The 21,347-nt window shown below is 48.5% G+C and overlaps 1 protein-coding gene across 1 annotated transcript in view; it reads right to left on the bottom strand.

The window, feature by feature from the left end:
- SLCO5A1 (solute carrier organic anion transporter family member 5A1) overlaps positions 1–21,347 on the bottom strand; it is a 399,251-nt gene that overhangs the window by 40,944 nt on the left and 336,960 nt on the right. The window contains exons 6-7 of the mRNA XM_085605480.1: positions 20,342–20,540; positions 3,816–3,975 (exon numbers count right to left, since the gene is read on the bottom strand). Coding sequence (XP_085461606.1) covers positions 3,816–3,975; positions 20,342–20,540 — 359 coding nt within the window. The remainder of the gene's footprint in view (positions 1–3,815; positions 3,976–20,341; positions 20,541–21,347) is intronic.

The following is a 21,347-nucleotide window of genomic DNA, read 5'->3' as shown; positions in this document are numbered from 1 at the left end:
CTGGAATATTACCTCGTTGGTGTCTGTAAATACAAATTTCTTTCTATTATCGCCAAGCTTTTTATTTCAGAAAAGTGAACTCAATAACCCCATACAAATAAAGCTTTTCAGTTTAATTAAAACGCAAAAAATAAACACTACCTTTCAATTTTAAGTAAATATGCATTTGGTCTGCACGAATCAGCTTTCCATTGTTATTTAAAACTTATATGTAGTGCCGTCTCATAGAGACATATTCAGCTTTACATGTCACAATCACATGCTAAGGATGTGTGCCTTATATCACGAATGATCACATTTTGCTAGAAACGGACACAGATTGGTCAAGTATGCACAAAATATGAAAGCAATGTGTACCATTTTGCCCAGTTTTCCAAGCCAGAGTTGCTCATTTTAAAATATCAGCGTTATTTATTGTCTATAGCATTTAAGAGTTTAATTTGCTGTTTAAATAAATACCAGCATTTGCACAGCACACAGCTACCTCCGGAAGGGTGTCCCGGTGCTGGGGGCCGTCAGGAAGATAAAGCGAGCTATTGCCCAGAGTCACAAGGTGCTGGGCTAACCTGCCGCTGGGAATCAAACCGTGAGCCCCCGTGTTTCGGAGACAGCCGCTGCACCACACCCCTTCCCTACATTCTTTGATTGTTTTTATTCAAGAAAGAGATGGTGTAAGAAATTGGGTTACTGGTTGAGGAGGTGAAACTCTACTCAAGCAGCAACCACAATCCTTGTGAGGGTGAGGTCACAAGAAAACCCCAAATTAACCTGTGCTCAGCCCTCTGGTAGCTTGGCACAGAGCAGTCAGGCTTAACTTAGAAGCAATGTGTAAAGTATTTATGCATTAGTTCAAAATCCCACACCAATTTCGAAAAATAGAGTAACTTTTAATTAATAAATCAAGACTGAAATGACAAAAATCCAAGCAGTAGAACCGGAGAGTTGTAATTTGAAAGATTTAAATGAAAATAGCATCAAACAGCACAAACCGTCAACTGTAGATATCTGGTTACTCTAGACTGGGACAAAGTCACAAGTTCAGGCTGACTGCAATGGAGTGCAGGCCAGCTACAGGGACCCAGTTAGGCCCACTGAACAAGAGTACCTTAAATCCTGGTTACGAAGAGCTGCAATGTCCTGCGTCGAGGATGCGAGGTGCAGCCAAGGCAATGCGAGGTCCTGGTCAGAGATGTGTCGCGCAGCATCGGTTCTGAGAAGCTGCAAGTCTACGTTGTGAGGTCTTGCATCGTCATCGAGGAGGCCTTCGATGGATGAGCTTGCAATGAGAAGTCCTGCTTCGAGGATCCATTGCCCACCAGCTAGTTCTGCAGAAGCTGCAGGGCTTATGATGCGGAGTTCTGCGTTGCCGTCAAGGCTGCCATCAACAAGAGACTTGCGATGTGAGGCCCTAAGTAGGGATGCATTATGCAGAGGCAGTACCAATGGGGTGATGAAAAGTTCTTCTGTCGGGAAAGTCCAAGCAGCAGAGACAATGCATCAGTTATGCTCGGGTTGCCCTGTGCAGGAGAAGAAATGGGTCGGTTCTGCTGGGGATTGCACTGCAGAGTAGATGTGTCGATTCTGTGGCGTCCACAGATGGGCTGGCAGAGCACCTTCAGGACCGCTTCCATGGATCCAGCCTGGAGTGAAACCTCTTGGCAGGGTAGGACTCACAGATGGCAGAGCCAAGGTGGTGAGGTCAAGATTGTTGGAAGCCTGCTATGTCTCTTAGGCTTCTTATCAGGAGGCCTAACTAGGCCCTGGAGTCACTCAGTGGTCCTGGGTTTAGAGATGCAGGTCCAGTCCTTCTCAGCCAGGCAGGAGGGCAGCAGGTCAGAACAGCAGGTCAGCTGTTCTTCAGAGAAACAGACCAGCAAAGTGGGCAGTCCTTTCAGCAGTACAGCAGTCCTTCTGCCTGTCAGAGTCCACAGGTCCAGAAGTACTCTGAAAAGTTGGGTCTAAGGGTCCAACATTTATACCTAGTGCCCATTTTGAAGTGCAGGAAGCATGTAGAGGTTTCCACCCCTCTGAGATGCCATGCATCCCCTTCCTCTTTGTCCTGGCCCCAGCTGGTCTGGGGTCACATAAGACTAGTGACAAACACATTGAGAGAATGTTCAGACAGAGACTTTCTGATGTGCAAGTGTGGTAGGTGAAAGCTCCTCCCTCTTGTTAACTCAGAGTAGCACATCCTGCCAACTCCTATCTTTCCTTTGTCTCACTGTCTGAGAGCAATACACAAAGACCATCTGCCAGCACACCTAGTCATGTGACCCAGGAACAGACTACAGGCACCAAATGGTTAGGACAAGAAAATGCCAACTTAGCATTTTCAGAATTGTGATAAAAATCAGACTTTACCTTTAAAGAGGGTTTTTAATTACAACCCTTTAAACACCAAACTTGCACTGTCTACCTGATTCCATTTGGAAGTTTCAGCTTATTAAATGTAATGAGGTAACTCCAGTGGTATGCAATGGGAGAGGCAAGCCTTGCAGTAGTGAAAAACAAATGTAGGACTTTTTCACTATGAAAACATGTAAAACTTAAAAGTCCTACTTTTTAAATACACTTCATCTTGCCCTCTGGGCAGTTCAGGGCCTACCTTAGGGGTAACTTATATATATTAAAAAGCAAGGTTTGAGGCTGGCAAGAGGTTTATTTTGCCAGGTCAAAATGGCAGTTTTAAAACTGCGAACACAGGCTGCAATAGCAGGCCTGAGACACTTTTTCAGAGGTCTACTTAAGTGGGTGCCACAATCAGTGCTGCAAGCCCACTAGTAGCATTTACTTACAGGAACCCCGGCCACATGTAGTGCCACTTTACTAGGGACTTACAAGTAAATTAAATCAACCAATTGGGTATAAGCCAATTCTACAATCTTTTAAGGTAAGACCGCAAGCACTTTAGCACTGGTAAGCAGTGGTAAAGTGTGCAGAGGCTTAAAATCAGCAAAACAGAAAATAGGAAAACAGAACGGTTGATAAAAAAAAGTTAAGGGGAGAACCCTGCAAACGATACCAGGCCTAACAGGTGGCGTGATATGTTTTCATTAAAACGGTTTCTCCTATCAAAATGGCCAGTACACTTGAAATGTATTGGAATGTGGTTTATTAATAGGTGTAGGTAGGTACCTACCACTATTAATAAGGCCACAATCACAATATAATGTCCAGTCAAGGTCTCAATAAATTATTCCCTTGCTCAACCCTTGGTAGCCGGCTGCGAGCAGTCAGGCTTAACTCAGGTGACAGGTGTTTAAAGCATTTAAAAATATCAATACGTTAACTAAGTAAGACTCAACACACAATAAAAATCCAACACCAATTTATAAAAATAGGAAATATTTTTATGATTAAAACGACACCAAAACAACAAACTTCCAAAGTAGTGAACCGAAGATATTTGAAGATTAAATAATGTATAGTGCCTAAAAATATATAAAAAAAGGGCCAACTTGGGACATCTGGTTGCGCTTGACCGGGACAAAGTTAAAGTTTGAGGCTGACCATGATGGAGCGTGGGTTGGATTCACTGAGCGGTAGGGCCCGGTCAAGTTTTTACCTTTGGACTTAGTTGTGCGTGACCGGGTAAACATCAAAGTTTGAGGCTGATCGTGATGGAGGGGGGTGGGGGGCACTGTAAAAAGCCCTGGTGTCTCACAAAATGTATGTTCCAAGCTTCAGTATAAATTTGTTCATTTTTTAAATCCAAATATAGAATTTGTTCAATTGTAAGGGATTATTTATATATTTATGTATTCTTTTAAAAAATATACAACGTATACGTTTAAATGTTTTAATAAGACACTCACCACAATGCTTTGATTTCCAACACTGATGCAGCCAGCCAAACATGGATTGAAGTATGTGATTCCATCAGATCCGCACACTGGCTCATATTCATGAATTCGACAACCGCAGTTAACATTACAGCTACCAGTTAGGTTTCTGTGAGTCATAGTAAGAGTGGGGCTAAAAAGCAAGACATAAGGTGAGGGTTAAAACTGCAGCATGGGGATTTCCAAAGATGTGCATTCAGATTCTCAGCATGACCCAGTGCAAAATAATCAAAATTCTATTTTTGATGCAAAGTTTAAAGTTATCAGCAAGTAATATTGAACCACCAATTTTCACAGGTTTGTGTTTTGTTATGTTGAAACTGACTATTTAAATAACTTATTTTATTGGTATGGCAAACTGCCTGTTACAATATATTTCTCTGATATTTTTAAATAATCTAGATGGACACAGTGTTGTCAATGCTCCGTTTTCACTTTCAAAGGAAAACGACTGCCCAAGTAAGACCGTTCAGATGCCTGCTGACCCATCCCCAGTGTGAACCGTGGCCATCCTACCATCCTCATCAGCGAAAGTCTGCGGCCCGACCTCCACCCTGCCTAGACCCGCACAACACGTACATGCGTTCCTTTCTCTTCTCTGTGATTTGTCTAGAGTTTAACATCAAAGCAAGATATGAAATACTTTTCAGAGTCCAAGAAGTATAACACGTCTGAGAGCAAGCTGATTTTTGGTAGTTCTAAGGTGTAAATTGGAGAGTTTTACAACACTGCTCAAAACACTTCAGAATATGTGACCCTCAATTTTCAACTGAGGAAACAGTGGCATTAAATAACCAGTTGAACACCTCGAGATACAGTAGGTGATGGTAACTGCAGAACGTTAACCTGAGGATGCTGGAAGGCACAGGTGAACCAGGGTGTAAAGATCTCTGTCAGATCTGATCCCAAGGTGTTTGTGGTTAGAAACCATCAAGCGAACCTGAGCCATCTCAAGGAGGAAGCAGTATGAGGAGAAGGAATCAGGAGCACCCTCAGTTTCCACTACGTGAACGCAAGGGGTGGACACACACCTACCATAGGGTAACCTACATTGGGAATTTTAAAAACCCACTATCACTGATCACTGAGTGGAGAGGAGAAAAAATAACTCAGATGAATAAATCAGGAGGGCAGAGCCTACTAAAAGTGGTTGGGTGTTTCATAGAGCAGGAAAAGAGGCTAATATGGCAACTGAAAGGACAGAGATGCAAGTAGTCATTAAAATATTCTCAATTTGGTAGCTTTAGAGGTTGTATGTCATTACAACGCATTCCGTTGCAACGCATGCCTTTACTACGCATGCGTTACAACGCGAATGCTGTTACCATGGATAACATTTACCACGAAAATGCATTTACCACGCATAATGGTAAAGGCATTTTCGTGGTAAATGTTCATTTTTTTTTTTTAATAATACCACTGTGCGACCCCCCACCCCTTTTTCTTCTAATAAATTCCCCTCCCCTCAACTTTAAAAATGTTTCCCTGTGCGATTCCCCCACCCACAAACCCTTAAATTTATCCCTTTGCTACACCTCATTAATTCCTTAACCCCTTCGCTGCCAGGCCTTTTCCCCTCCTGTGCCACGCCCTTTTTTGGCTATTTGGGGTAGTGCGCGCTTAGACCCCTGTAACTTTTTGACCACATAAGGTATCCAAGCCAAATTTGCGTCCTTTTCTTCCAACATCATGGGGATTCTAAAGGTACTCGGGGTTTGTGGATTCTCCCAGAGGGGTCACAGAAATTAGCCAAAATACCGCAAAATTTTGGTTTTTTTCAGAAAAATTGGAAAAACGGGCTGCAAATGAAAGCATCTGGGTTTTTCCCTGCAAATGTTATCAAAAAAGGGTTTGTGGGGTTGGAATCACCATTTTCCCAGCTTTTCGGGGATACCAGACTTTTGTCAGAAACCCAACATTTTTTACACAGTTTTGGCATTTTTCTGGGACATAGCCTAATTTTGCTATTTTTTGTGCTTTTGACCTCCTTCCAGTTAATGGCATAAATGGGTACAAAAGCAATAATGGATCCTGGAAAGCTATACATTTTCGAGAAGAAGACAAAATTCTGAATTCAGCAAGGGGTCATTTGTGTAGATCCATCAAGGCTTTTTTATAGAAACTAACAGTTAAATATAGGATAAATTAAAAATTAGTTGAATAAAAAAGCCTTTTGTGTCAACGTTTTCACCTGTAACTTCTTCTAATTATGACATTTCTTTGAAAGCAATATACCATTACATCCGCTGGACATTACTGGTTGTGGGGATATATAGGACTTGTAGGTTCACCAAGAACCCGACGAACCCAGAGACAAAAACTGAGCAGCAACTTGCAATGGTTTTTTATTATGTACCGGGTATATAGTAATTATTCTGTAAAAATGTGTACATGGAAAAATTGGTATGAAAGACACCTATGTATTTCTGAAATGGGAACAAAATATAGAGTTTAGAAACAGTAGATATTTGCACATTTCTGAAATTGGGGATACTCATACTAGCATGAGAATTATCAGTCATTTTTTAGAATGACTTCTTTTTTACACAATATCTTTCAGTTGGAAGGCAGAAATGCATCGAAAGTCAATAGATAATACCAGTTCCTTTACAAAACTGAATTACCCTAAGTCTCCCGATAAAAATGGTACCTCACTTGTGTGGGTAGGCATAGTGCCCGCGACAGGAAACGGCGCAAAACGCAACGTGGTCACAACTCAATATCGCAGTGAAAATGTACCCTTTTTTGGCAAAGTGCCTAGCTCTAGTTTTTGAACCCTAGCTCTGCGGGCACCTTGGGAAACCTAGCAAACCTATACATTTTTTAAAACTAGACACCCAGGGGAATCCAGGATGGGGTGACTTGACTGCCTCCCACCAGGGTCTGTTACCCAGAATCCCTTGCAAACCTAAAAAAATTGTCAAAAATACCAAATTTTCCACACATTTCTGTGGTGGAAAGTTTCGGAATCTGCATGGATCCACAAATTTCCACACACCTTGCGTTCCCCAAAGTCTTACGAGAAAAACGGTACCTCACTTGTGTGGGTCGGCCTAGTGCCCGCGACAGGAAACGGTGCAAAACGCAAAGTGGTCACACCTCTACCTCGCAGTGAAAAATGACCCTTTTTTGGCAAAATGTCTAGCTGTAGTTTTTGAACCCTAGCTCTGCGGGCACCTTGGGAAACCTAGCAAACCTTTACATTTTTGAAAACTAGACAACCGTGTGCTTCCAGGGAGGCATGGCTTGCATGGATCCCCCAACGTTTCCTTACCCAGAATCCCCTGCAAACCTCAATTTTAGCTGAAAAAATCACATTTTCACACATTTTTGTGTGGGAAAGTTGAGGCATCACCGGGCTGACACAAATTTCCTACCACCCAGCATTCCCCCGGGTCTCCCGATAAAAACGGTGCATCACTCGTGTGGGAGGCCCAAGTACCCGCGACTGGCAAGGCCCCAAAACGTATTGAGGCGACATGAAAATTGCCTACCTCAAAACGACCTGGTTTCGCAAGGGGGGTCACCTGGGTTTTTGGCCCGGTGCTCGGCGGCCACCTAGGGGAACCTACCAAACCCACACATTTCTGAAAACTAGACACCCGGGGGATTCCAGGGAGGTATGGCTTGCGTGGATCCCCCAAAGTTTCCTTACCCAGAATGCCCTGCAAACCTCAAATTTAGCTGAAAAAAATCACCTTTTTCACTCATTTTTGTGTGGGAAAGTTGAGGCATCACCGGGCTGACACAAATTTCCTACCACCCAGCGTTCCCCCGGGTCTCCCGATAAAAACGGTGCATCACTCGTGTGGGAGGCCCAAGTACCCGCGACTGGCAAGGCCCCAAAACGTATTGAGGCGACATGAAAATTGCCTACCTCAAAACGACCTGGTTTCGCAAGGGGGGTCACCTGGGTTTTTGGCCCGGTGCTCGGCGGCCACCTAGGGGAACCTACCAAACTCACACATTTCTAAAAACTAGACACCCGGGGGATTCCAGGGAGGTATGGCTTGCGTGGATCCCCCAAAGTTTCCTTACCCAGAATGCCCTGCAAACCTCAAATTTAGCTGAAAAAATCACCTTTTTCACACATTTTTGTGTGGAAAAGTTGAGGCATCACCGGGCTGACACAAATTTCCTACCACCCTGCGTTCCCCCGGGTCTCCCAATAAAAACGGTGCCTCACTCGTGTGGGAGGCCCAAGTACCCGCGACAGGCAAGGTCCCACAACGTATTGAGGTGACATGAAAATTGCATACCTCAAAACGACCTGGTTTTGCAAGGGGGGTCACCTGGGTTTTTGGCCCGGTGCTCAGCGGCCACCTAGGGGAACCTACCAACCACACACATTTCTGAAAACTAGACATCCGGGGGATTCCAGGGAGGTATGGGTTGCGTGGATCCCCCAACGTGTCCTTACCCAGAATGCCCTGCAAACCTCAAATTTAGCTGAAAAAATCACCTTTTTCACACATTTTTGTGTGGGAAAGTTGAGGCTTCACCGGGCTGACACAAAATTTCCTACCACCCAGCGTTCCCCCGGGTCTCCCGATAAAAACGGTGCATCACTCGTGTGGGAGGCCCAAGTACCCACGACTGGCAAGGCCCCAAAACGTATTGAGGCGACATGAAAATTGCCTACCTCAAAACGACCTGGTTTCGCAAGGGGGATCACCTGGGTTTTTGGCCCGGTGCTCGGCGGCCACCTTGGGGAACCTACCAAACCCACACATTTCTGAAAACTAGACACCCGGGGGATTCCAGGGAGGTATGGCTTGCGTGGATCCCCCAAAGTTTCCTTACCCAGAATGCCCTGCAAACCACAAATTTAGCTGAAAAAATCACCTTTTTCACACATTTTTGTGTGGGAAAGTTGAGGCATCACCGGGCTGACACAAATTTCCTACCACCCAGCGTTCCCCCGGGTCTCCCGATAAAAACGGTGCCTCACTCGTGTGGGAGGCCCAAGTACCCGTGACAGGCAAGGCCCTAAAACGTATTGAGGCGACATGAAAATTGCCTACCTCAAAACGACCTGGTTTTGCAAGGGGGTCACCTGGGTTTTTGGCCCGGTGCTCAGCGGCCACCTAGGGGAACCTACCAAACCCACACATTTCTGAAAACTAGACACACGGGGGATTGCAGGGAGATATGGCTTGCGTGGATCCCCCAACGTTTCCTTACCCAGAATGCCCTGCAAACCTCAAATTTAGCTGAAAACATCACCTTTTTCACACATTTTTGTGTGGGAAAGTTGAGGCATCACCGGGCTGACACAAATTTCCTACCACCCAGTGTTCCCCCGGGTCTCCTGATAAAAACGGTGCCTCACTCGTGTGGGAGGCCCAAGTACCCGTGACAGGCAAGGCCCCAAAACGTTTTGAGGCGACATGAAAATTGCCTACCTCAAAACAACCTGGTTTTGCAAGGGGGGTCACCTGGGTTTTTGGCCCGGTGCTCAGCGGCCACCTAGGGGAACCTACCAAACCCACACATTTCTGAAAACTAGACAACCGGGGGATTCCAGGGAGGTATGGCTTGCGTGGATCCCCCCACGTTTCCTTACCCAGAATGCCCTGCAAACCTCAAATTTAGCTGAAAAAATCACCTTTTTCATACATTTTTGTGTGGGAAAGTTGAGGCATCACCGGGCTGACACAAATTTCCTACCACCCAGCCCCCACCCCTATTTTTTTTTTTTAACAATTCCCTGGTGTGTAGTGGGCTTTTTGCCCCCCCGGGGGGGGCAGATTGGGGGCCGATGCCCCATCAGCCCCCGGGGGGGCAGAAAGGCTGAAATGGTGGCGGGTGGGTGGGGCCATTGGCGTGCCTGTTGCGGGCAGCCCCCACCCTAAAAATAAAAATAAAAACGAATCCCTGGTGTTTAGTGGGCTTTCTGCCCCCCCGAAGGGGCAGATTAGGGGCTGATGCCCCATCTGCCCCCCGGTGGGGGGCAGAAAGACTGTAGTAATTGGGGGGGGGGGGTGGGGGCATGGGCCTGCCCGTTTTGGGCAGCCCCACCCCTATTTTTTCTTTTTACAATTCCCTGGTGTCTAGTGGGCTTTTTGCCCCCCGGGGGGGCAGATTGGGGGCCGATGCCCCATCTGCCCCCCAGGGGGGGCAGAAAGGCTGTAATGGTGGTGGGTGGGGGCATTGGCTTGCCCGTTGCAGGCAGCCCCCACCCTAAAAATAAAACTACAAACTAATCCCTGGTGTTTAGTGGGCTTTCTGCCCCCCCCCCGAGGGGCAGATTAGGGGCCAATGCCCCATATGCCCCCCGGGGGGGGGCAGATAGACTGTAGTAATTGGGGAGGGGTGGTGGGGGCATGGGCCTGCCCGTTTTGGGCAGCCCCCACCCCTATTTATTTATTTATGTAACTCCCTGGTGTCTAGTGGGCTTTTTACCCCCCCGGGTGGGGCAGATTGGGGGTAATGCCCCCATCTGCCCCCCGGGGGGGCAAAAAGACTAAAATGGCCAAAATATACAGGGGGGAGCAAAGGCCCTTGCCCAAGGGGCCGCTCCCCCCTCCCTGGTGTCTAGTGGGTGGATCCCTGCTTGGGGATCGCCCTCCTCTGGCGATCCCCAATAAGGGATCCACTGGGGAGGGGTACCATTGGAAAGGGGAGATTCTCCCCTTTCCAACGATACCTCTCCCGTGTTTGTACGTGCTCAGGGGGCTGAGATAGCCCCCTGAGCACGTACAAAGTGAAACCTGAAATGAGCCTCTTGGCTCATTTCAGTTTCACTTTCACTGTAATGACGTCGGCGCAGAGGGATTCCCTAGGGTATGCCTCATGACGAGCTGGACTCGTCATGGGCACAGCGCGACTGTGCTCCATGACGAGTCCAGCTCGTCATGGGCATACAAGGGGTTAAACTAAATTCCCCATTACCTCGCTATGTCCTCTCCTCTGGAAGATCCCACTTACCCTGCGGCACATCTGCACTCCCGTCCGATGTCCTTCACTCCTCCAGCGCAGCCCCAGGCAACTCCCCTAACCAATCCTGGCGCTGCTCTCAACCAATATGAGCGATGCGTCAGAATTGGATGGAGAAGGATCTCTCAGCACTCCAAAGAACACTGGAGGCCTTTGCTCGTTCTCAACCCAGCTGTTGAAGACAGCTGGGGTGAGAGGTTTAAAGTGTGCATGTCTGGCTGGCCGTCACAATACGGCTGGCCAAAGGGACATGCACACTCTAAACCTATGTGCCCAACCCATAAATTCTTTCAGCAGCTACCCCACCCCTGTCCTGATGCATGGCTTGGGACGGGGTTTTGAAAAGAAAATGGTAATACATTAGTGGCATGGGGGCATTTCAAAAGGCGACACTCCTCCGCCTTAGTGCAGGAGGCGCCCCTGTCCAAAATATGAGCACAGCTGGTTAAAAGCAGATATATTGGGTGCCAACAGAATGGAGAAGCCTAAAGATGAAGAGGTGGGAGTTTCACTCACAGACTTATTGAAAGACGTCACTGAGAGCAGAGTCACCATGAGCTAAGGCATGATCAGTAGTCAGAGATGTCATCTTTGTTAGGTAAATATACAGATAGTTCCCAGTGAGGTTAAGAAAAGTGTAAGGTGGATGGTGGAATATGTAAGGAGCCAGAGCAGTCAAGGAAAGCTACTTATCAGACCTACCATACCAAAATATTGGAGTGTGGGTCTAAAACACACATTTTATGTATACACAAGAACACCATTAGAATGGCTGGTGTGGCAGGACTGAAAGGAATCAATGCTTTCCTCTCTATAGCGGCACCAGCAATAGGTAACCAATCACAAGAAACAGTGGCATGTGTATTGATAGTCTATCTATTTTGCATATTTCTGCTTGTGATGGAACTGCTGTGTGAAAGGAGATTAATTAGTTTAAGAGGGACTGGGGAAATGCACTTAAATAGACAAGCCACACACATTGTGTGAAATGTATATACTGTAAACCCTAGTTCAGTAAACGAAAGGCTTGACTCTGTTTACGCCTGCCAGGACACCATTTAAGTAGAAGAGTAGTGAACAAGAATTCATGCATGAAGGAAGCGAGGAGTTACTTGTAAACTGGAATAAACGATAACAAGTTCAAGCTGTCCTTCAATGGTAAATAGATGCTAAAGAGATCCACCATTTCAGAGAGGATAAAACAAGGCAGGAATTTGGATAGGATTCTGTCGCCTGGTTGCAATAAGTAGAAGGGAGTTCCCACTATTCCTGGATCTGTAGAGCAGCAGAAATACACATAAAAGGGTGAAGGATATGGATATTCAATTTGAAGTGAGGAAAGTTAATATGTTTGAACGGTCAAGTGAAGCCTCCAGAGGTTGGCTCTTGTTTGAAGCATACATTTACACACCTAGAGAGCAGAGAAAAATCAAATGAGGGACAATGGTGCGGATGTAGAGTTTTCCGTTCCCTAGTCAATGTATAAGGCCTTCTTTTTACATTAAAGTATATGCTAGGCCAGAAATGAAAGGTGTATGTTTTTTTTTTTTTTTTTTTTTTTTTTTTTTTTTAAAAGTTTTTATTGAACAATAATTCGATTACAAGCACGGGCCTACAACCACCAGGGCCGGCCGCTAAGTACAGAATGAAATATACATTTATCAAAGCTGCAGTCGGTTCCCGGGGGTCGGCCCCGTAGTGAGTCCGGATAGTTCTAGAGGCACAGGAGACTTAGATCAAACAAACACAAAAAACTAAAAGAAAAACAAAAGGCGAGGCATAAAGACAAACGGCGCAGGTCAGGCTTCCTCCGGGGAACTCCAGGTCAGACCATTAAGCAGCACACGAAAGGAAGGAGTACCGGGAGGCTGGGGACGGGGGGGGGGGCCAAGGGAACTGAACGTCCATATGTAGTCATTCCAAAAGGTGCCCGGAACCGTCAAGGGTCAGGGGGACATGGCGATATCGGTGTCCACCAGGGGGGGCGTACAGATACCCCCGCGATAAGCATTCCATTGCCCCCAGATTCTGCCCCATGCCCCCGGCTTACCACGGGCAACATACACAGTCTTCTCCCTGAACATACACCAGTCCATATTCTCCTTCCATACTGACACGGTGGGCGGCCGCTGGGCACCCCAAAGCTGCGCTATATCTCTCTTGGCAATCATGTTCCCCAGGGCCGCCCACCGAGTCTGAGCCGCGCTATAATCATTGGGCTCCCACACATTCAGGACACAGCGACGCACCTCCGGCAGCAGCACAACCCCAGTGACCTGTCCCATAACCGTATGTACCCGGCGCCAGTAGTCCGCCACCTCGCGGCACTCCCACAGGATATGGAGAAAGGTGGCACTGAGCCCACAACCCCGCTTACAGAGCCCATCGTCGGAATATCCCATCGAGACCAAGCGAGGACCCGTCACATACACCCGGTGAAGAATCTTAAGCTGTACCAACCGGAGACGGGCTGGAATGGCGACCTCTTTGGGGGACGACAGTGCAGACTGCCAGTCCTCGTCGTCCAATTCCACCCCATCCCCCGTCCAAGCCTCCCGAAGGCGCACCAAGAGGTCAGCCCGATGATTAATCAGTTTCTTATAAATTAAAGAAATAGTGCTGTCCGGGACATGTCCGTCAAGTATGCGGTCCTCGAGGGGCGAGGAAACCGGGATCGTGGTCCCCTCTCCAAAGACCGAGAGCAGGGCGTGTCGAACCTGGGCATAGCGGAAGAACTCCCTGTCCGTAAGCTCATATTCGGCCTGAAGAGCCGCGAAAGTCTTAACCGCGCCCTTATGCCACAGGTCTCCCACTTTGCTGATACCAATCGTGTCCCACTGGTCAAACCCCTTCGTAGTCCAGAGGCTCCCCAGGCGATCGGAGGCAAACAAAGGAGTAGCACATGTCAGTCGCTCACCCCAGCCCGTGGCCGCAGTGGCGGCCCTCCAGGTCCGCACAGCGATCTTAGTAGGACCCGTAAGGGTCCGGCCAGCCGAGCGGGAGTACAGCGCCCTGTTATAGTCCCCGCCGGGAAGCAGGAACTTGTCCATCTCATACGCCGGGTTCAGGCCAGGCGCATACGTGGCATGGTTGATGGCCGAAAGCTGCGCGGCCCAATAATACCTGCGAATGTCGGGAAGCGCGATGCCCCCGTCATACCAGGGGAGAGTAAGCTTAGCAAGAGCAATACGCGCCCGCCCGTCCCACACCAGTCTCCTCTGCAGGCTCTCTACCTCCCGAAAGTAGGCCACTGGGATGACGTCGAAGGAATTCTGGAGTGCATAGAGGAACCTGGGAAGGGACATCATTTTGAACAGCGCGGCCCGACCCAGCGGGGACAGGGGCAGCCTGCACCACCGGGCCGTATCCTCTCGCAATCGCCGAAGCGGACGCAGGAGATTCAGCTCATAGCGAGCCACCGGGTCCAGCGAAACGTATATCCCCAGGTACTTAAAGCCGCTCAGTGATACCTGGATCGGAAGCCGAGGCGGTAGGAGTGGAGGACCACCGGAGATCGGATAGACGCAGGATTTAGACCAATTGATCGTGAGACCCGAATTACTCCCAAAGGAAGTCAGAACGTCAAAGAGGACGTTGAGCGACTGCCGCGGTGAGGTGAGATATAGGAGAATATCGTCCGCATACAGCGAAACCCGATCTTCAAAGCCCGGGGCCCACCGGATCCCTCGAAGCGAGGGCTCCCAGCGGAGCCAAGCCGCGAGTGGCTCCAGGGCGAGAGCGAAGAGCAAAGGGGACAACGGGCATCCCTGCCTCGTGCCCCTGCCGAGGGCAAAGGGCCGAGAGACCCGCCCGTTCACCACCACCTGAGCCATGGGTCCCGTATACAGAAGCTTCACCCAGCCAATAAATCCTTCCCCAAAGCCAAATTTAGCCAAGACAGCCCAGAGGAATGGCCACTCGATGGTGTCAAAAGCCATCGTGGCATCCAAAGAAACCAGCACGGCCGGTTCGGAGAGGAGCTCCGCCCTGGCAAGGGCGCCATGAAGACGCCGCAAGTTAAGAGCGGTGTTACGATGCGGGATGAATCCGCATTGGTCCGGATGAATCAGATCGCACACTACGCTCAACAGACGATTAGCAAGGACTTTCGCCAGGATCTTAGGCTCCGCATTTAGCAGTGAAATAGGCCGGTAAGAAGTACAGCGATCTCGCGGCTTGTCCTCCTTGGGGATAACGACTATCGTGGCCAAACGCTGATCGGCCGGGAGGGAACCCGCCGCCAGAGACTCACGGAACATGCGACTGAGGAAGGGCGCAAGCTTGTCAGGGCGCAATTTATATAGCTCAATGGGCAGACCGTTGGGACCCATAGCCTTGCCCGAGCGAAGGGAGCGGATCGCGGTCGCTATTTCATCCACCGACAAGGGGGCGTCCAGCCGCTCACGGTCCTCAACGGACAGGCAGGGCACGGCGATATCCCTCAGTAGAAGGCGAGAGTCGTCCTCATCCCTGTCAGTCACTGGGGAGTACACAGCCCGGAGGTGGTCGGCAAAACATTCCACAATCTCGTCAGGCTCCGTCACACACACACCATCCGCAGCACGCAACTCCGGGACCACACGATTCACTCTCTCCTTCCTGTCCAGCCACGCGATCAACTTTCCCGCCTTGTCCCCGGCATCGTACAGTCGACCCTGCTGCTCCCTATACATAGTTTTGGCCGCGTCAGTGACCAGGGACCTATATTCAAACTGTTTCAGGCTGAGGGCATGGAGCCCGTCCGGAGTAACATTCGCCTCCAAGGCCGACTCCAGCCCCAAGATGTCAGTCTCCAGCCTCACCACTGCCTCACTCTTGACCCTCTTAGCCACCACTATCTGGGAAAGGGCGTGTCCGCGGATCACGGTTTTAAAGGCTTCCCACAGGGACATTGCAGAAGACACCGACCCCTCGTTATCCAGGAAGTATTGGTCCATAGCCTTAACCAGGCTGTCACGAGTCGTAGGGTCTCGCAGGTACCATGGGTTAATGGGAGCGATCCGCCCTGCAGACCGCGGCCCGGTGTCAAAAACAAGCCACAGCGGAGAATGGTCGGAGATACCCCGTGCCAGGTGCCTAACCTCTCGAATCCGACCAGTCTGCGCCGCGGGCATAAGGAAGTAGTCTAACCTAGAGAGACTCCCATGCGCCCCCGAGTGAAAGGTGAATTGACATTGGGTCGGATGCATTAATCTCCAACTATCCACCAGGCCGAAGGTCTCCAGCATCCCACCCAGCCATGCCTGGGCAGCGGGGAGGGTCCTCGGTGGGTGACGATCCAGTTCACCCGAAACCACAGAATTAAAGTCCCCACCCATGAGCAGGAGGCTGTCCGGAAGGTCAAGCAGCATTCGACCCAAGTCGGTGAAGGTGGAGTTCTGGAGGCCCGGGGGGACGTAAACTGAAACCAGGGCAAGGGGCTGCCCCTCCCACCTCCCAATCAAACACACATAGCGCCCTCTGTCATCCGAGACTATCTTAGTGATCTCCACCGGAAGTGAGGTTCGCAGCAGAATGCCCACCCCCCTGGAACCAGTTGTGAAACCAGAATGGGCCACGAGGCGGTATCCTCCCCTGTTCATTGCATGACAAACATTGCCCACCAGATGCGTCTCCTGGAGAAACACCACATCAGGAGTCAAACGACGCAAATATTGCAGTACTACACCCCGCTTGATACGGTCCCCCAACCCATTGACGTTCCATGACATAAGCCTCAACCCGTCCCCCCCCATCCCCCCCAATAGATCAAGGGTCCCCCAGCCTGCAGCACAGTTCCCAAATGAGGACAAAAATCAGTACCTCGCCCTGTAAACAAAAAACACACAGCAAAACAAACCCTCCTCCCCCCCAACCCCACCCCAGGACCAACTCCCCCCACCCTGCACCCCTGCGGGCCAAAAAACCCCCCCAACTTGCAGTGTGCCTGTCGCCCCACTAACCCCATTCTACGAAAAGAACCCAGAGGAGGTAAGGGACCCGTCCCCGCCCGCCCCCCTCACTGGTCCTGGTAAAACACAATATGCAAATGAAATAAGACCCGACTGTACAGTGCAAAAAAGGCAAAATCAAGGACCAAAAGTCATTCTAAAGGGGACCCATCACCTGCGGTGCCCGCAGAGGGTCCGGGACGGCCACCTCCGTCCGGCAGAGAGTCCAGCCAGTCACTTGCAGCCACAGGAGAGTCAAAAAAGGCTGTCCGATCCCCATGTTCCACTCGGAGTTTTGCAGGGTAGAGCATCGAATACTTTAGGCCCAGCTCACGGAGACGACGCTTCACCCCTTGGAATCCCATCCGTTGTTTCTGGACCAGTTGCGTGAAGTCCGGGTAAAAATTGATGGTCGAGTTCTCATGACGAACCGGGCCGTGGGTCCGTGAGGCCTGCAGAATAGCGTCGCGGTCCCTGTAGTAGAACAGTTTGGCCACGATAGGCCTCGGGGGGGCCCCCGGCCGTGGCCGACCGCCCGGAACTCGATGGGCCCGCTCCACGGCAAAGAACTTACTTAGGCCAGCCGAGGACAACTGTTTCAGGATAAGTTCCTCGACCACGAGGTCAACCGGGCGGCCGTCAGAGGACTCCGGTACACCTATGACGCGGATGTTATTGCGTCGGGCACGTCCCTCGAAGTCCTCAAGCCGCCGGGCCATATGGTCGTTAACCACCCTGATGTCTCCAAGCGCGGCCCGCAGATCCGACACATCCGCACCGAGGGTGGAGGTCCGTGCGTCGAGAGCCTGGACCTTCTCGTTAGTTTTGGAGAGGTCGGCCCGGATCAGGGTGACATCGATCGCGACAGTGTCAATCTTACGGGCCAGGGCCTCATATTGCGTCGCGATGGTTTCCCTGATGCCATCAATGGCGCCCATAATGTCCTGCAAGGATAGTTCCGTCGTGGCGGTCGCGCCTCCTTCCGCAGTATCCGAGGGGAGGCCAGCAGCGCCAGAGGGCCCCCTGCCCTGGGTGTAGCGATCCATGTTATTGCTCTGGACTGCCCCCCCGCGGAGGGAAGCCTTGGTCTTGCGGCCCTCGGGACCCCCTTTGCCCCCCATGTGAACACGGTCACCCGAGGGGACCTCCAATCAAGAGGTGTAAGGCACCAGCAAGAAGACCACAAAATGTCGGTATAGGGGGTCCGAGGCGATAGGCGCTCTAGTGGCAGCTGAAAGAAAACCTCATGCAGAGGCCCAGGAAGCACCTCTCCACCCCGAGCGCACCTCCCTGCCGGTCTCCTGAAGTGCGAAACCGAAACCGAAAGTGGTGGATCGGCAGCTGGCACCGCGCTGAAGCCGCTGTTGTTCAATTGCAGCCCGGTCCCTCGGGTCACCTTCACCCCGGTCACCTCCGTCGGGTGGGTCCCAAAAGTTCCGACGACGACAACTCAGGATTCCCAGGTCCGATTTGAGTTTTGAAAAGAGATATACGCTCAGCTGGTCTTTATCTCCCAGATTCCATAAGCCACGTCAGGATATTCTCAGGATAAATTCCGAGGAGCAGAGAGGGTCCGGGGAGCCCTGTGCTCACGCGGCCATCTTTGAAAGGTGTATGTTGATGTTTGAGTTGTCTTTGCATGAAGTGTCAGACCCCCAGGCTTGTATGGTGTACGGATGGGAGCAGTAAGAGAGGTTTAGCAACCTCTACTGGCCTGGTTAGGGCAGTGCTGAGACACAAGCCTTCATGGAGAGCTTAAGCATAATTCAAGCTAATAACATAAATAGGGGGTAGAGAAGCTGATGCAAGATGCTTTCTAAAGCCATATCATGATCTGAGTTGCACACAGACGTGAACAAATCTGTGTACATGTTTTAAATGAAATCCCGCTATTTACAGCTATTTTAGCTTACTCTATAACACTGAGTTAGAGCGTAAACTGCAGCCTGCAGTGTGAAGCCCTGGAGCTTCAGGCTGGGTCCTCCCACCCTTGAACCTGTAAGGTCCTGGAGAATGAGCAGTCTACAATCTACAGAAAACTGGTATTGAAACCTATTCTTTTGAGGAGGCCAAGGAACACTTTGTGAAGCATCGTTGAATTGGTATGATCTTTAAGAGTGAGTACTCCACAACCTACACAAAAGAGCTAATGAAACCCATCCTTTTGTGCAGATCAAAGAATTGCTATATCTCCAGGCAGCCCTTCAGGAAACCCTCTGCTGTCAGCACCCCAGAGACTAGGATCACATCTGCTTTTCCATGTGCAGCAGTACACTGTTAATAGTTCACCCCGCACTTGTTTGTGTTGTTGCCTTGCTGAAGCTATTTCCAGGTCCCATTTCAAGAGGCCAAGAAGGTGTCAGTGCTGAACCTGGAACCTGGAACCTAAGAATTGATGTTATAGATGGATACACAGGCAGCCTTCTAGCTTCCGTGTATGGCGTTAAGAGACTTATGTTGTGTTTTACTCAGTTTCAAGGAATTCTAACTTCTATTAATGTATGGAAGTCAGCTCCACCTGAGGAGGATGATTGTTGAAGATGAAGCACCTCTAAGGTGATCCAGGCCAGTTTATATTTGACTTTCTTTCCACTGCTTTGAGAAGAAACAAGAATGTCCTGGGAAGACCGATTAGGGTGGCATTTCCATAATCTAAAGGCGCGATCAATAGTGCTTGCACGACTGAATGGAAGTCTTTTGGAGACCTTTTGTATTTAAGGGTGTTTTAGTGCTTTTATAGATTAGAGTGAGGCTTGGGTGTTTTTTTTTAGAAATTTTTGATTAGGTGAGTTAATGGGTTAATGATGACCAGCCTAGTCCAGAAGCCCAGATATTTTACTTTGCTGAATGCTTTGGAGTGAAGCCATCAATGTTCTGTGAGCCATGCCTTGCTGAAGTTGGGTTTGATTTGACTGCGAAGTAGAATGAATTCAGGAAATTCTGTGTTTATCAGTGTTTACCAAAGGTGGCCTTCACGGATTGGTTCCACAGAATGTATCTTTGCCACGGGGATCAAAACATAATGAAAGAGCTTAATGAGGATGACATACTAAATGCTTATGAAAGTGTTCAGGGATGTATACCTGGCTCTTATTCCCACTTTCTAAAAAAACTAATAAAAGGTGCCATGCAGATGAATGTGATTTTCATCCTAAAAAATATGATAGTTTAGATTTAGGAACCTTCACACATGCTCCAATTAGGTTTGGAAAAGAGCTGCTGGATTATATGACTTATCTTGGCCAGACACACTGCTATCTTGCACATGTCACAGGAAAGGTGGTACTGTTGTACATTCAAAAAATTGCAAAAGTGCTGGTCTAGCCCTTCAGTTCGGACACTGCAATACCAAATCAGCATTCCGGTAAAAAAAAGTGTGGGTGGATTTGCCTATGGGAGGCCCCACACATATTCAGTTTCACATGATCAGTTGCACAGGACATTCACGTCCACCAGAGGGGAAAATTAAATGGTGGAACTGAACTGATTTCTGGGAACAACCCGAATTTCGGTAATTGGCAGTGTGCACCACCAGTTCAATCTCATTGACAAGATATAGTCTGTAAGTCACAAAGGTCAAACAAAAAAAAAATGAATAGTGGTAAAAATAAAAATTGTTGGTTTACTTACCCTGTGGTGTATGGTATATTAATGCCTCCGAGGTTAATGCTATCACACCCAACAATGAAAAGAGTTGAAAAGCACAGCAAAGAGACACCGCAGCAGATCATCGCCAGCTTGGCAGATTCTCTGGCACCAAGTTTCAGTTTTTTTATAATGTAACCTCCTAAAATAATGCCAACGCCAGCACTAGGAACAATGATGACACCTGCAAAGTGAAAATATTAAAAAATAAATAGGCAGTTGAGTTAAAAGCAAAATTGTGAGGAAAGAACCGTTCACAGAAGAGAAGAAAACACTGATCATATAAATAAAACAATGTAAAGGTATGGAAGACAAAAAAACGTAGGTTTGATTACTGAATAAAACGAATTAATATTCAGACACATTATTTACATGCAATATATTAAGAAAGGTCGTAATAGGTCCAAAAGAATGTAATGAGTCTAAAAGGTAGGAAAATAGATTATTGTTCTAATTAATTTCTAAATATTTTCCTCTTTCCTAGTGAAGAAAGTGAAACCATTTCTCTCAGAAAGCACTTCAGAACTGCCTAACCAGAGTGTGTTTATTAAGATGATATAAGTCCTGCCTCCCGAATGAATAACTCAAAGTCTGACGAGCACAATTGAAAACCAAATCAAAATAATTGCCTGAAGCATGTCCGAGGGTGGCTGTCTCCTCTTCAAATAACAATCTCAATTAAATGTTTCCCATTGATGGCTATTTTCAATAAAATAACTAGTTTCTGGTTGTTTTAATTTCCCCAATTTTTCAAGTTAAATTTTACAATAACCATTGATCTTATGATTTTATTCTCATTTATTTCAAAGATGTTGCTTAAAAACATCTTTTTAGCTAATCTGCATTGACATTTATCTTCTCTACCTATTATCTATGGTCCTGATAGGTCTTGCTTTTGCATGACACTTTCGTACAAAGGTGCACACAACTCCTCTGGGGCCTGTCTTGATGCACTGGCCCTGCTACCGAAGATTAAACCTTTAGACTCTGT

Source organism: Triturus cristatus, chromosome 5_1, assembly GCF_964204655.1.
Source record: "Triturus cristatus chromosome 5_1, aTriCri1.1, whole genome shotgun sequence".
Lineage (NCBI taxonomy): Eukaryota > Metazoa > Chordata > Amphibia > Caudata > Salamandridae > Triturus > Triturus cristatus.
The sequence above is the reverse complement of the archived record's forward strand: the minus strand, read 5'-3'. Positions and strand labels throughout refer to the sequence as shown.